The sequence below is a fragment of the Ascaphus truei genome, chromosome 4 (genome assembly GCF_040206685.1).
Source record: "Ascaphus truei isolate aAscTru1 chromosome 4, aAscTru1.hap1, whole genome shotgun sequence".
Classification (NCBI taxonomy): Eukaryota; Metazoa; Chordata; class Amphibia; order Anura; family Ascaphidae; genus Ascaphus; species Ascaphus truei.
The window spans coordinates 2,094,619-2,111,604 of NC_134486.1; the positions used below are offsets into that span (position 1 = coordinate 2,094,619).

At 47.0% G+C, this 16,986-nt stretch overlaps 1 protein-coding gene across 1 annotated transcript in view; it reads left to right on the forward strand.

The window, feature by feature from the left end:
• The window catches only part of LOC142492501 (uncharacterized), a 93,037-nt gene extending 76,333 nt beyond the window's left edge, over positions 1 to 16,704 (forward strand). The window contains exon 3 of the mRNA XM_075595187.1: positions 15,272 to 16,704. Within this exon, the coding sequence (XP_075451302.1) occupies positions 15,272 to 16,704 (1,433 nt within the window). The remainder of the gene's footprint in view (positions 1 to 15,271) is intronic.
• Positions 16,705 to 16,986: the final 282 nt, after the last annotated feature.

Below are 16,986 nucleotides of genomic sequence, written 5' to 3' on the forward strand. Positions count from 1 at the left end.
CTATCCAACACACATTACTCAAGGAACGTTATATCTCAGCACCTTCAGAGCAGCACTGCCCACTATACCAGCATGGACAGAGGGGCACTGCCCACTACCAGCATGGACAGAGGAGCACTGCCCACTACCAGCATGGACAGAGGGGCGCTGCCCACTACCAGCATGGACAGAGGAGCGCTGCCCACTACCAGCATGGACAGAGGGGCGCTGCCCACTACCAGCATGGACAGAGGAGCGCTGCCCACTACCAGCATGGACAGAGGGGCGCTGCCCACTACCAGCATGGATCCGCACTTGTTAAGTGAGTATTGTATATATTTTGATGGTTCTAAAATTTACAAGGATGGGATATCTGGTTATTTTGCCGTTATGGGAGTTGTAATAAATATGGCAGAAATGATTAAGTATTTTTTAATCAATATGGCACAAATTGTCTTAAAAATACAATAATTGTTTTTATTGCCTGTTAAACCCCTGACCAGGCCTTAGGTTCATAAGACTGATGGTATCTAGAGATAAGGACATCTGGTTTTGTAAGGGGGGGAACTTTAGATATGGCTGTCCTGACACTATAATAAACGTAAAGTTTTTAAATGTACCCTAAAAGGCATTCTTTAGGGGATTCTGCTGAGTATCAGGGGATGTGGCTAAATCTGCATATCCTGAATCTGATTGCACTTTGCAAGAATAACAAATAGATATTTGTAAATGTTGTGATTATACAAATCAAATAATATAAAAACAGGGGTTTCTATGTATAATCTGATATGTTTCTCATGCAAAAATAGAAGTTATACGTTCATATTTCCTAACCAGGCGAGTATATTAAGTAGAACAGCGTTCAGAGTCCACTGTCCAGATGGAGACAGTTGGTCAGAAAGGCCCCAAATTGCATGCACTCAAATCCATACAAATGTGTGTGTGATTGTATTACGCATTGTAGTAAAATAGTCTTATCGTGAAATAAGCCCCAAAGCAGATGATCTGGAGATCTGATAATGGTTAAAATAACTTTTATTAGTATGTCAACAATAAATAAAAGGGGTAATTCCCATATCCCACGGGCAGTGACAATTGCGGTTTGATGATATACAATATGTAATCCGCTAGCTGTATATGTGTGTAGCGAAAATAGGGTTAATCAGCGCATTAATAAAGGCAATATGCTCGGCTGGTTAACCCTAATTCGCATTGGGGAATGAAGGGGGTAATTTTATGTGAATTACCCATGTATTTTTTTTCCTCTGTGCGTTGTTGTCCCCATTTTGCAGGATTGCAAGTGCCTGCAATGCTGTATGTGATTTTATGCTTGCATTACTGTTTTTAGGCACAAGATGGGGCTGAGAGAGCCGAGCCGCCAGTTACTTGGAGACGCGTGGCGCGGTCTCTTTGTTCCATTGGGAAGCATAGGTATCCATTACTGAGGCTTGAACTCGTAACCGCGAGGTCAATTGAATGAAACGGTTGCGGTTTCAAACTCAAGTGGTTACCAGATACAATGTATCCAGTCCCGGTTAGAAGCGTAACTTGAAAGGCAGCAGGCAATTGGCGTAGGAACCCGGCTAACCGCAAGTCAATTGGCGTGGTAATCCCATAGCCTTAATATTGCCGCCTCCAAGAGAAGCCTCTAACTCGGGAACGGAACGGGCTAGCCACGTGAAATTTGGTGTGCAGCCCCAGAGTAACACCCCAAGCACAGACATATTAAAATGATAACTTTGTGATAAGGGAAACACATATTTTTAATGTGTATTTTGGGCTGCAGTTTTTAAAGGACAGGCAGGATACATTTTTTCTACTTGCCTTTGTAATGCAGCCAGTGTCCAAATGTTTTTACACATATGAGCTGGGGGCACTTTCTTCTCAAACTTCAGGGACCCCCTGTTGAGGCCGTGCCTGTGGGTCTGGGGAAGTGTTGAAGTTGAAAGCCCCCAGAGCCGCAAGTGTGAATTAGCCGGGATGTTTGTTGAATGGGATATTCTGGGCTAGTTCACACTTTGAGGGCAACTCCTAGCCTGGGAGTCGCCAGGTCAAAAGGGGAGTACACATATGGTAAGCAGCCAAGGTGTCAGGTGACACAGGCGCTGTAACAGTCGCAAATCCCTGTAGTGCCCACTCTGCAAACTGGGCAAAAAGGGGATTGGTGGGTTAAAAGGTTCCCACGAAGGGGATTGGGCAGGTATGTTGGAGATATGGTATCAGACCCTATATACATGCTCCCCAAGCTATCCCTGGTGTGTTTCTTTCTTTCTGTATGATGTGACTGAATTTCCAACTCGCTTCTACAATTGGATAAGAGCAGCATCGATTCCAGAACGCAACGAGTTTATTACAACGGAACCAAGGACATAACTCTGCTTCAGGAATTCGTTAGTGCTGGGGGTTATCTAATGAACCCCGACGGACCAGAAAGATCTTTGCATCATTCCAAGAAATATTGGGTTGGCAATTTGTGCCCTTGCAACAGGACTACATTTTAAAAGACAATATTCCGGTGCTTTGTTTCCTTGTTGGACATTTTATCCCGTTCTCTCCCTCAGTAAGTGTTTTGTCAAGTATATTCTAAGGTTGTCGTGTGTTTGTCTATTAAGGAAATAAATGTCAGTTTATTTTGCTCAACTTGTATGCTCAATCGAGATCCCCAAAATATAAAATTGTTAATAGAGTGTGTCCATCGTGACAATGAGAACGCGGGCAGTTTATATGATGCTATAGGGTAGCCATATGTAACAGTTTGTATAGTGACAAGCGGTTGTTTGTCTTAATTGGGTGGGGTTTAGTTCTCCTGCTTGAGGGCAGTAGTATAACAATGTATCTGAAAAGAGTCTTCGTTCACTAGTCTCTGATTCATTTATTGGAGACCGTGATGTTACACTGTATCCGATAATATAGCTGGCTACAGTGTGCTTTACAGGATTGTCAAAAACATACTGTGGAGGCCTCCCCAGTGTGTTCTTATAGGGTTGCTTAATGCAGGGGAGCCCAATCTTTTTTTCCCCTGCTTGCCTTGTTTCTAACGTCCTTGCATTGATGTCACGTTGCCACAGAAACGCAACGTCACTGTGACGATAGCCTCCACAGGTGCATTAATATTACACAAAAATAACTGGGTTTGAACTGAAACGAGTCTTAGATATAATAAAGTGATTTTATTCCTTAGGATAGGTGAACACATGAATAATACAGTAACAGACAAGAAGTACACTTACTTAGGGGTTGGGGAATGAGAAGTTAGATGTAGCATTTCTCTTCAGCAATCAGGTAATCATTCAGGTGATATCAGGTAACCATACCAGCAAACGAAGACTCAATGAAGACTAACACAGACGAATGAAGACCAAGGATATATGGGGAACAGCAGTTTATAAACCTTTTGTCCCTCTATCCTTAACCTTAAGTACCTGTGATTGGTTTCCCATTATCTCCAGCCAATCTTTGATGGGGGAACACATTATAGGACAGGCCCCCCTGCTAGCTGGCACATGCGCAGTAGAACTCTGGGGTCTCATTTCTGTAGCCCCCCACAGGCAAATGGAATGCCAGCCAGTCTACCCATCTGGATCTCTAGCACGATAACCTTTGTTGGAAGGTGATAACTGGGACACTTGGAGACTGCTCTGGTTTGAGCCTCCTCCGCCCTTAAATCATCAGGGAGGGTGACAAGACCCTTTGAGCAACACTTAAATCCCAGACATTGGGGCGCCTCTTGGGCCATCTGCTATCCTGGTAGACAAAGGAATTTTCTCTGAGTCTTTGTCCATACCTTGGGACACAGTATCAAACATAAAACATAAACGTATTAAAATATCCGGTTCTATTGGGTCTAGCCGAACCAAACTTCCCAGTTCTCATGGCCGGAACTGGGACACCATATGATCCAAAAAGCGACTTGCTACGACCTATGGAACCGGAGTTACACAAATGCACATTAAATCATTTTTCATTTTAATACCAAAATCTCAGCTGAAAAAGAAATCTCAGCTTTTCACTAAATCCCCATTGAAAACAACGGGCTTCTCCGCCATTGAAGTCTATGGGAAAAGTCCCGAACCTTCAAGGGGGTCCATACTCCGTCGGGTTGGTCCAGGAGAGTCAAGGCTGGTTCTGCAGTGATGCCGGAGCAGTGACTGCAGACACCCCAAACCTTGATCCGCTGGGCCCTCCGGAACCGGAGATATGGAGTACCAAAATACAGCATGTCACACTTAGTCATTTTTCTGAGCCGTTTCTGCCGCCGCCGGCAAAGCCTATGGCGCGACACGTTCTTCTCAGTTCGACCCTTATCGGGGGTCCAGGATTTGGGGACCCGGTTGTGGTCGAGTGGGGGGAAGCCTAGGAACTAGGGGCAAAAAGAATTTTATTCCTAGGGGCCCTAGAACTGTTTATTCCCAAGCCACTTGACGTTGACCTTGACTTGTAAGTGATCAAAGCTCTCCTATTGAAAATGTATCCGCTTTGCGGTTTGCGGTCTGGACGGCAGCCAACTTGTTCTTCGAAAGCTACCTCGAGGAACCTCCATTGAAGTCGATGGGCCCATTGACTTTCAATGGGAAACCGCCGCTCTCCCTCTCGGATGCCACCTGCTGGTCTTTACAGGAAACAGGACTAAAACAACCAGATTCTCCATTAGAATGCATGGAGCCCCAATGGCGGCCAATGGGGACCCGCAAAATGGTGCCTGAAAAGGTGGGAAAACTTCACAAAGAGCTATAATCATTAAAGGACTATTAACCCTTGTGCTCCCGGATGGATTCTAGTGTGTGTGTGTGATGCAGACACTGAGTAAACCAGACATTACAATGGAACAGGGGAATACACATGTACATGTCATTACAGGGGTTAAATCACTGTTCTGGGTCTTAGCCCAGTTAACACTTTGACTCCCGGGTGAGGTCAGGGGATGGCCAAATGGGGTGTAACCCCTTTAATCCCGGGCCACCCCCTTTCTCCCTCTACACCTCCCCTTCTTAATGGGTGACCTGTGGCCCACTGGCCCTAACGGGGAGTGGGGCACTGCTGGCACCATTAAGGAACTCAGTCTCAGAGGGATAGTCCTGGCGTGAAAGTCCGTCAGCATTGCTGTTTTCACTGCCCTTCTTGTGTTGAATAGTAAATTCAAATTCTTGCAAAGCCAAGCACCATCTCAGCAGTTTGGCATTTTCCCCTGATATCCTCTGTAGCCAACTCAGGGGGTTGTGGTCTGTGATGACCGTGAAAGCTCTCCCATAGACATAGGGCTGGAGCTTTTTGAGTGCCCACACAATGGCCAAGCACTCCTTCTCAATGGTGTGCTTCCCTGGGGTCCGAGACAACACTCCCAGTGGGCAAGTACACTACAGCACTCCCAGTGGGCAAGTATAGGTACTGCAGGCTAGAACCAGACATTGAGAGTGGCAGCAGTCCCGGTGGCCAAGCATGGGAACAGCAGGCTAGAGAATATGACATTACTCCCCCCTCCCAAGAGCGTTCTCCGGACGATCCTTGCTAGGCTTGTCTGGATATATCCGGTAAAAAGCTTTGACTAGTCGCGGAGCATGTACAAAATCTTTGGGTTCCCAAGACCTTTTCTCTGGGCCATAGCCCCCCCAATGAACCAGGTACTGTAGTTTCCCTCGGTGTAACCTGGAATCCAAAATTCTCTCCACAATGAATTCCTCTTCGTTATCCACGAGGACGGGTTCAGGGGGAGGAAGTCACTTCCCTGGGGAGCAGTTTGCGACTTAGATACACCACAGGGTGCTCTTGGCCGTCGTCCCCCACCTGGCTCAACACAGCCCCCACACCAAAGTCTGAGGCATCAGTTTGTATGAGAAAATGCTTGGTATAGTCTGGAGCAGCTAGTATAGGGGCTCCAGCAAGCGCAGTTTTCAGGGCCTGGAAAGCAGTTTCACAGGCAGGAGACCAGGTAATAAGCACAGGCAGTTGCCTCTTCGTCAGATCAGTCAGGGGTTTGGCCACGGCGCTGTACTATGGGACACATTTCCTATAGTACCCTGCGGTGCCCAAAAATGCCATGACCTGTTTCTTGGTTTTTGGAACAGGCCACTCCACTATGGCTTCTACCTTGGCTGGCTCTGGCTTGAGGTGCCCTCTACCCACCCTGTGCCCTAAGTACAGGACCTCTGCCATCACTACCATACACTTAGTGGGTTTCAATGTAAGCCCAGCCTCCCTGATCCTATCCAGCACTGCAGCTACATGTCCTATGTGGGATTCCCAGGAATTACTAAAGAGAGCAATGTCATTTAAGTAAGCCCTGGCATAGCTCTGCATCCCTTCCAGTAACCTATTGACCAGGCGTTGAAAGGTAGCCGGGGCATTCTTCATCCCAAATGGCATCACTAAGAACTCATAGAGGCCACTTGGAGTGATGAATGCTGACTTCTCCCTAGCCTCCATGGTGGTCAGATACTTTGCCCCCGCGAGTTCATCTAGTAACTAATCCATGCGGGGCATGGGGTAAGCATCTGACCCCGTCACAGCATTGAGCAACCGGTAGTCCACACAAAACCTGGTGGTCTTGTCCTTTTTAGGAACTAGGACTACTGGACTTGCCCAAGGGCTCTGGGACGGAGTAATTACCCCTAGGGTCAGCATCTCCTCAATCTCTCTCTCCATACTGGTCTTGACCTCTGCTGACACTCTATAAGCGTGCTTATGCAGAGGCTGCAGGTCCCCTGTGTGTACTGGGTGTTTGGTGAGATGTGTGGTCCCTGGCATGTCAGTGAAGAGGGCGCTATACTGAGCTAGCATGTCCCTGGCTTCTCCCTTCTGCCTAGCACTCAACAGTGCCCCTATCTCTACCTGCTCTACAGTGTTTCCTTACCTTGCCTCCCCTAGGAGATCAGGCAGAGCATTGCTCGCCGGATCCTCCAGCAGTGGGCTACAAATGGCCAGCACTGCTCCCTTACTCTGTGTTCTGTACTCTTTCAACATGTTGATGTGGTATGTCTTGTGCCTCTCAGGCGCTACCTGTACAACATAGTTGCACTCATTCACCTTTTGGATAACCGAGTACGGTCCTGACCAGGCAGCCATAAGCTTGTTCTCCCGAGTGGATTTGAGAACAAGTACTGCTGTCCTGGGATGAATTCTCTGCTACGGGCCTGCTGGTCATACCATTGCTTTTGCTTGGTCGGAGCAGCCCTGAGGTGGTCCTGGGCCACCCCCATGAGCATCTCTAACCGGTCTCTGAGATCTACCACATACTGGATCACTGAAGCATCAGTAGCGGTTGTCTCCCCTTCCCATCCCTCCCGGAATAGGTCCAGAGGTCCACGTACCCTGCGGCCATATAGTAGCTCGAAGGGGGAGAAGCCTGTAGATTCTTGCGGTACCTCTCGGTAGGCAAACAGCAAGTGCTGCAGATGAATCTCCCAGTCTTTCCCCTCCGCCTCTATAAAGGTCCGAAGCATCTGCTTCAGGGTCCCGTTAAACCTCTCACATAATCCGTTTGTCTGGGGATGGTAAGGGGTAGTGTGCCGGTGTTGTACACTGCAGTCATCCCAGAGATAATGTAACAGTTCACTCATGAACTGCGACCCCTGATCGGTTAGGATCTAACTAGGGAAACCTACCCTAGCAAAAACGTTCAGCAAAGCTGCTGCCACTGTATTGGCACTTATGGTGCCAAGCGCTACCGCCTCAGGGTACCGGGTGGCAAAATCCACCACCGTGAGGATGTAGCGCTTCCCTGACCTGCTAGGAATCATGAGGGGTCCTATCAGGTCCATCGCTACCTTCTGGAAGGGTTCCCCTATTATCGGTAGGGGTCTCAGGGGTGCTTTCACACGGTCGCCCGCCTTACCTACTCACTGGCAGGCATCACAAGAGCGGCAGAAATTGCTCGCATCTCGGGATGCCCCCGGCCAGTAGTAACGCTGCAATAACCGGGCTCGTGTCCTAGTGACCCCCTGATGTCCCGCTAACGGAATAGAGTGAGCTACCCGTAACAATTGCTGTCGGTACCTCTGGGGCACTACTAGCTGTCGCTTACCGGTCAATCCCTTCTCTATCCCCGGGTTCCCTTCTTCTCTGTATAGGAGTCCCTTATGCCATAGGCAGCGTTCAGTGCCCTCCCCTGCCTGAGATTCGGATGCCCGAAGTCTCACGCCGGCCAGGGTAGGGTCTGCCTTCACTGCCTCCCTAAACTGGGCTCCTAAGTCTGGCCACCCCCCAGTCATGTCATTGTCAGGGGACAAGGTAAGGGGAAACAGTAAGTCAGCCTGTGGTTGCAACTTATCCTGGCTTACCTCCCCGGGCTCCTCTGTGCCCTCCGCTAACGTTGGTCCTAAAGGCTGGGGGACTGGAGCGGCCGCTGCCGGCATTGCCGCGGTCTGGCTCCGGGTAACTGCCGCCACTGCAGCGGGCTGGGGCACACGGTCGTAGGTGCAGGTCATCGGTCCCAGGTCGTTGCCCAAAAGAATGTCGGCATCCAAACCGGGTAAAACCCCCACCTCCTGCACACCCTTGCCCACCCCCCAATCCAAAAAGATGCGGGCCACCTGCAGGAAACGTGGCTCTCCGTCGGCCACAGTGATCTGCATTCCAGGGCCTGGGATCAATTCCTCTGGCCGGACCATATCAGGTCTGACCAGGGTCACTGCGGCTCCTGATTCAAGCAAGCCGACTGCTTGCCGGTCACCGACTGTGACCGGGGTAAGATGTTTGCTCCGGCCGTCCGTCTGCTGCAGGTCTGCGCTGAGATGTCCTCCGCTCCTGGCTGTAGGCACCGATGAAACCGGGACAGGGGGGACATGGGACGTCTCGCAGGGAGTTGTTTCCATGAGCGGTCCTGGTTCTTTGGTGGAAGCCACCCGCACGCGGGCTACCGGCTTCGCAGCTGGGGTGCGTTGCCCTCGATAGGGTCCGTTGGAACGCAGGGGTTCCGGGCAATCTGGTCTGATGTGACCAGTGCTGTTGCAATTGTAGCACCGGCGCTCATGCCGGAGCTCTCCCACCTTCTGTGACCCGCTGGCCGCAGGCGGCTTTTGGGTCCACTGGGGGGTACTCACAGCTTTCTTGGCCGGTACCGGCGCGACCGCCGCATTGGCGGGTGCCTTGGTGGTCATCTGGGAACGGCTGACCACATAGTCATCTGCCATCTGCCATCCTCGCCGCCTCGGTGTAAGTCTTGGGCTTTTTATCATACACAAAAGCCCTCACCGCCGGGGGGCACTGCTGCATGAGCTGCTCCTGAAAGATGAGGTCCAGCAGGCGTTGGTAAGTCCTGGCCTCAGAGCCCTCCACCCAGTGTAACCCGTACAAAGCCATGCGGGTCACATAAGTGACATAGGTCTCCTGAGGGTGCCTCTCCTCCAGCCGGAATTTACCCCGGTAAGCTTCAGGGGTAAAACCGTGCTGAAATAGCAAAAGTTCTTTCAGGTGGTCATAGTCATCAGCATACTCCTCTGTAAGCGCCATCAATGTCTGTTTAGCCAAGCCGGAGAGTAGCGGGTCCAAGCGTGCAACCCTATGCTCGGGGAGCACCTTGTACCGCCAGCACTGCGTCTCGAAGTTCCTTAAGAACATGTCGATCTGATCAGTGCCTTCCACGTACCTGGTGAGACTGTGCTTGTCCAGTTGGAGTTCATCTTTGCGGGTTTGGACCTGGGGGCAATAAGCGGGTCTGTTCACTGCCATAGAGATAAACTGTAGCCGCTCCTCCGGTGTCCCTCGGTCTCCCCACGCTGTAATCAGTGCCAACATTTCAGGGATAAACGGTAATCATTCAGGTGATATCAGGTAACCATATCAGCAAACGAAGACAAAGGATATAGGGTGGACAGCAGTTTATAAACCTTTTGTCCCTCTATCCTTAACATTAAGTACCTGTGATTGGTTTTCAATTACCTCCAGCCAATCTTTAATGTGGGAACACATTTTAATACATGCCCCCCTGCTAGCTGGCACAGGCGCAGTAGAACTCTGGGGTCTCATTTCTGTAGCCCCACATATGCAAATGGAATTCCAGCCAGTCTACCCATTTGGATCTCTGGCAGGAAAACCTTTGTTGAAAGGTGTTAAATGGGACACTTAAAAACTGCTCTGGTTTGAGCCTTCTCCGCCCTCAAATAAACAGGGAGGGTGACAAAACCCTTTGAACAATACTTAAATCCTAGACATTGGGTCGCCTCTAGGGCCATCTGCTACCCTGGTATGCAAAGGAATTTCCTCTGGGTCTTTGTCCATACCTTGGGACACAGTATTAAACATAAAACATAAACGTATTAAAATATCCGGTTCCGTTGGGTCTAGCAGGTCCAAACTTCCCAGTTCTCATTGCCAGAACTGGGACACCATATGGTCCAAAAAGAGACTTGCTACGACCTTCGGAACCGGAGATACACAAATGCACATTAAATCATTTTTCACTTTGATACAAAAATCTCCGCTAAAAAAGAAATCTCAGCTTTTCACTAAATCCCCATTGAAAACAACGGGCTTCTCCGCCATAGACTTTCAATGGTAAATTGCCACCATTGAAGTCAATGGGGTTTCTCCGCCATTGAAGTCTATGGGAAAAGTCCCGAACTTTCAAGGGGGTCCATACTCCGTCGGGTTGGCCCAGGAGGGTCAAGGATGGTTCTGCAGTGGTGCCGGAGCTGTGACTGCAGATACCCTAAACCTTGATCAGCGGGGCCCTCCGGAACCGGAGATATGGAGTACCAAATTTCAGCTTTTTCCACTTAGTCATTTTTCTGAGCCGTTTCTGCCGCGCCGTCAAAGCCTATGGCGTGACCCGCTCCATCTGGTTCGACTCTTATCGGGGGTCCAGGATTTGGGGACCCGGTTGTGGTCGAGTGGGGGGAAGCCTAGGAACTAAGGGCAAAAAGAATTTTATTCCTAGGGGCCCTAGAACTGTTTATTCCCAAGCCACTTGACGTTGACCTTGACTTGTAAGTGATCAAAGCTCTCCTATTGAAAATGTATCCACTTTGCGGTTTGCGGTCTGGACGGCAGTCAACTTGTTCTTCGAAAGTTACCTCGAGGAATCTCCATTGAAGTCAATGGGCCCATTGACTTTCAATGGGAAACCGCCGCTCTCCCTCTCGGACGCCACCTGCTGGTCTTTACAGGAAACAGGACTGAAACAACAAGATTCTCCATTAGAATGCATTGAGCCCTAATGGCGGCCAATGGGGACCTGCAAAATGGTGCCTGAAAAGGCGGGAAAATTACACAAAGAGCTATAATCATTAAAGGACTATTAACCCTTGTGCTCCCGGATGGATTCTAGTGTGTGTGTGTGTGTGATGCAGACACTGATTAAACCAGACATTACAATGGAACAGGGGAAACAGGGGAATACACATGTACATGTCATTACAGGGGTTAAATCACTGTTCTGGGTCTTAGCCCAGTTAACCTTTTGACTCCCGGGTGAGGTCAGGTGATGGCCAAATGGGGTGTAACCCCTTTAATCCCGGGCCACCCCCTTTCTCCCTCTACAATTTCTCCTTGTGTCAAAACTGTCGTGTTTATTCCTTGTTAGGATATCGTCCATTTCATTATTGATTCCATTTGGTATATAATTCAGGATGTAGAACTTTTCATATTCAACAAGTCTGTCCACACATAATGACCTTGAGGTGACAATTTCCTTTGTTACGTTGGTTTATATCATGGTAGAAGTCTTCCACGTCACTGTATGTGTGACTTTATGTTGGAGCATACACTTGGATTATTTGAAGCCTATATCTCTTTGTCAACTGGATGACAATTCTGGCTACTCTTTCCGATGAGCTTTCATTCAGTACTCTACTGTATGTTGTTTCTCCAGCTCTGGTTAACAATGAAGTCTCTGCCACCGATTCTTTCAGTTTCTGTACCTCTGTAATATAACAGGTGTACACTTTTTAATTCAATGAGGCTTTCATCTTTTCTACTTGCTTCATTAATGCCAACAATATCCCATTTCATCTTATCAAGTTCGCCTTCCAGTTCTTGCAATTCTGCTTCATTAGAGAGAGTCCGGCATTTTTTATAGATAACCAGATTTAGGTTTAAATGACTGCTTTTGTTTAACCTTCTCCTCCATGCCTTGTTCTTCCAGAGAATGGGGGCCATTTCTTTTTAGTGTGTTTTATATTGCGATTGAGACCTTACTTGCCATACTTGCCATGCCACGTTCATTTACTTGTACTTGCAGGCAAGTAGTTTTCCCACTGTCTTGGACATGTTGCCACGGTCCCGGCACTTTCAGCAGTGAGAAGAATTTGAGGGAAGTATATAAATATATTATATCATGCCTTTATTTTTGTAATACAAAATACATTGAGAAAAGGTTCTCTTCTTTTGATTTTAGTGATTATTTTGGTAATCCCATGTGCATTATCATCACTAGCTTTGATCATGAAGAGTATTCCCTCCCCACTGTACAAATTGGGGGAGAAGACTATCACCTCCTGGAAATATCACAGATGGTATTGCTAGGTCAACCCCCAAAAGAAATAGGTGGTTATTCCCCAGTTTAGTTTTTAGGACTACCTCCGTAAACCCATATATCTGATCATCACTGAGCGTTATCCCTTTTTCTTGCAATTTCTCATCTTCCGGTCCACGTGGTGGTCATCTATTGCCCACCTACCCCTACTCACCCCCCCCCCTTTCTGTCTTTCTCTCTCACTTTGTATCCTAGCTCTCCTTTTTCTCCTCAGACTCCCCTGCTTCTCTTTGGGGACTTCAACTGCCAAATTGATGACCCCTCTCTCCCTTGGGCTTCCCGCTTTCTCTCTAACCTCTTCTTTTGGCCTTCAACAGTGGACTGCAGCCAGCACCCAGAAGGATAGCAACTACCTAGACCTGGTTTTCACTAAAAACATTTCCCTCTTTGATTTCTCCATTTCCCTCTTTCCTATCTCTGACCATCATCTCCTCTCATTTTCTCTCTCTCACTTTTCCCCTTCTCCACCTCCATCTACCCCTCGTTTCTGCAGTGACCTGCACTCTATTAACCTATCAGCTTTTCATTCCACTTTGCACTCCTCCCTCTCCTCTCAGCTCTGCTCCAGACCCTGACAACCTGGTTAGGAACTACAACTTTGCCCTATCCTCCTCTCTTGATCTACATGCCACGCTTTCTCTCTGCCGTTCTCACCCTTCTAACCCCAGACCATGACTAAGTTCCCACACGCGCATGCTGCATTCCTGCACTCTGATCGCCTCTGGAGGAAATCTCACACTCTCGAAGACTTTCTCCACTACAAATTTATGTTTTAACTGTGCCCTCTCCCAGGCTAAACAAACCTACTTTTCTTCACTAATCAACAGGCACAAGTCTAACCCATGCCGACTCTTTTCTGTCTTTGACTCTTTACTCAGACCATCCTCTGCTGCCTGTTTTTTCTTCCTCAATCTCACTTCAGGACTTTGCTGACTATTTCAAGGAAAAGGTGGAATACATACATCAGAACATCCCCTCTGTATCCTCCTCCCATCCTACACCTCTTCCTAACTCTCCTCCTGCCTTCCTTGATTTTTCCCGCTTTCAAAGAGGAGGATGTATCATTGTTGATCTCCTCTTCTCCCTCTACTACTTTCCCACTTGACCCCATACCCTCCCATCTCCTAATACCTCTTGCTCCTTCTATAATCCTTACACTAACACACATTTTGAATTCTTCCCTCTACTCTGGTACCTTCCCCTCCTCCTTCAAACATGCAACAGTTATACCATTACTCAAAAAGAGCAAACGTGACCATACCTGTCTTTCTAACTATTGTCCTGTAGCCCTCCTGCCTTTTGCCTCTAAACTCCTTGAATGTCTTGTATTCTCTCGCTTGCTCCATTTTCTCACCACGAATTTTCTCCTAGACCCTCTACCATCTGGCTTCCACACTGCTCACTCCACTGAAACAGCCCTCACGACAATAACTAATGACCTCCATGCTGCCAAAGACACTGCTCATATTACTCAACCTCTGCAGCATTTGATACTGTGGATCAACCTCTTCTCCTTCACATTCTCCATAGTCTTGTTATACTTTTTGATGGTTTATCTTATTTGTAGCTGCAAAGGCAAACAGGATCTTATCTAGCTGTAAACGGGGAATTGATGGAAGGGTAGTAAGCATAATTGTGCCCCTCTATATAGCATTAGTAAGGTCACACCTTGAATATGGAGTACCGTTTTGTGCACCACTCTTATAAAAAAGACATTATGAAACTAGAAAAAGTGCAGAGAAGCTCCACCAAATTAATAAAGGAGATGGACAATCTAACTTATAATGAGAGGCTAGCTAAATTAGATTTATTTACATTAGAAAAGAGGCGTCTAAGAGGGGATATGATAACTATATACAAATATATTTGGTGACAATACAAGGGGCTTTCAAATGAACTATTCATCCCACGGGCACTACAAAGGACTCGGGACCATCCCTTAAGGTTGGAGGAAAGGAAATTTCACCAGCAACACAGGAAAGGGTTCTTTACAATAAGGGCAGTTACAGTGTGGGCTTCATTACTCACTGAGCCTGTTTTAATATCTTTAAAAAAATAAATAAAGTTGGACATCTTTTTAGAAAGGAAAGGTATACAGTGATAAACCAAATAAGTAAACGTGGGAAGGATGTTGATCCAGGGAGAAATCTAATTGCCATTATTTGGAGTCAGGAAGGAATTTATTTTCCCCCTTATGATATTTCACTTGGGATCTTTGTTTGCCTTCCACTGGATAAATATATATGGTAAATATAAATATAGGATAAAGTATCTGTTGTCTAAATTTAGCATAGGTTGAACATGTCTTTTTTCAACCTTATCCACTATGGCATGTAAGACATAAAAGGGAGCAATTGAGGCGAGTTTAGGTGTCTATGTATACTTCTCTCACCTATCTTTACACTATATATTTCTATATGGTTGGGTTAATATCATTAACTCACTAGTAAGACAGACCAGGATTTCCTTAACTTTACATCTCATGGAAAATTTCAATGATAATTCTGATTTGGAGGCTGTAAAGGTACACATATATAATCATTACAGTAATTAATAGATGAATAGAACAGAATATGTATTAAAATTAATTCACTGTGTTAGCTGCCAGGAACATACTGTATTGCGGGTCTTTGAGGTCCGCCACCCAAGTCATTGGGTTTTTTGTATATACAGCGGCCACAATTTTAAAGCCATGGGTATAGAGTAAACAGAACATTTTGTTAATTAAGTAGTGATCAAGTAAATTCTGCAAAGTATTTTTTATTCATAATTTGCTTTACAGATTGAAAACATTTGAGTTCTGTCTTTTTTGTTTACTTTTGTTAGAGAACTGCCTAAACGAGGAGCAGAACTGGAGCGCTGATATGTCCAGAAGCTCGTTCACTTCCTGCACCCCTGAAGGGCCAAAAAACAATGATTCCTACCACATGTTGGACATGTGCAAGGAACCAGTGCCACATGATGGTGAATTTACAGGCCTTGTACAGCTCACCGCACAGACTGACTCCAAGTATGGGACAAGCAAAAGATACCGGAGAGATTCAAGAAGGAGCTGCAGTGCTCAGCTTTTTGTGTGTAAGTGTGGGGAAAACTTCTCACTTAATAGGGATTTGATCACACACCTTTGTGTCCACACTAGCAAGCAACCCTTTACCTGTAACGACTGTGGAAAACATTTTTCACTGAAGGGGAAACTCCTATCACACCAGAGGACTCACACAGGGGGGAAACCTTACACATGTACAGAGTGTGGGAAAAGCTTTTTACAGAAGGGCCATCTCGTCACACACCAGAGGATTCACACAGGGGAGAAACCTTACACATGTTCAGAGTGTGGGAAAAGCTTTTTACAGAAGGGCCAGATCGTCACACACCAGAGGATTCACACAGGGGAGAAACCGTACACATGTACAGAGTGTGAGAAACAATTCAGTGTTAAGAGCAGCTTCCTCAGACATCAGAGGATTCACACAGGGGAGAAACCGTACACATGTACGGAGTGTGAGAAACAATTCAGTGATAAGAAAGGCCTCCTCAGACACCAGATGGTTCATACAGGGGAGAAACCTTACACATGTTCAGAGTGTGGGAAAAGCTTTTCACAGAAGTACAGTCTCGTCACACACCAGAGTATTCACTCAGGGGAGCATCCTTACACATGTTCAGAGTGTGGGAAACGCTTTTCACGGAAGGACAGTCTCGTCACACACCAGAGGATTCACTCAGGAGAGAAACTTCACACATGTACAGAGTGTGAGAAACAATTCAGTGATAAGACATGCCTCCTCATACACCAGAGGATTCACACAGGAGAGAAACCTTACACATGTACAGAGTGTGAGAAACAATTCAGTTTTAAGAGCAGCCTCCTCATACACCAGAGGATACACACAGGAGAGAAACCTTACACATGTACAGAGTGTGAGAAACAATTCAGTGATAAGAGCAGCCTCCTCATACACCAGAGGATTCACACAGGAGAGAAACCTTACACATGTACAGAGTGTGAGAAACAATTCAGTTTAAAGAGCAGCCTCCTCATACACCAGAGGATTCACACAGGAGAGAAACCTTACACATGTACAGAGTGTGAGAAACAATTCAGTTTTAAGAGCAGCCTCCTCATACACCAGAGGATTCACACAGGGGAGAAACCTTTCAGATGTACGGAGTGCGGGGAAAGCTTTTTCTTTAAGAGCCAGTTCCTCACGCACTACAAAATTCACACAGGGGCGAAACCTTCCACATGTACAGAGTGAGATAAAGAATTCAGTGATAAGAGCAGCCTCTCCATGCAACAGAGGATTCATGCAGGGGAGAAACCTTTCAGATGTACGGAGTGCGGGGAAACCTTTTCACGGAAGGACTATCTCCTCAAACACCAGATGATTGAACACGTGAATAATGTCTCCTCTGTGTGAGTGTGAGAAGCAATTCATTGGTAAGAATGCCTTCTCCCATATTTGTTACATGTGCCTTCTCACGAGGTCCCAAGGGCCATAAAAGACAACCCATTACTATTCAGCACATATAAAGCGTGG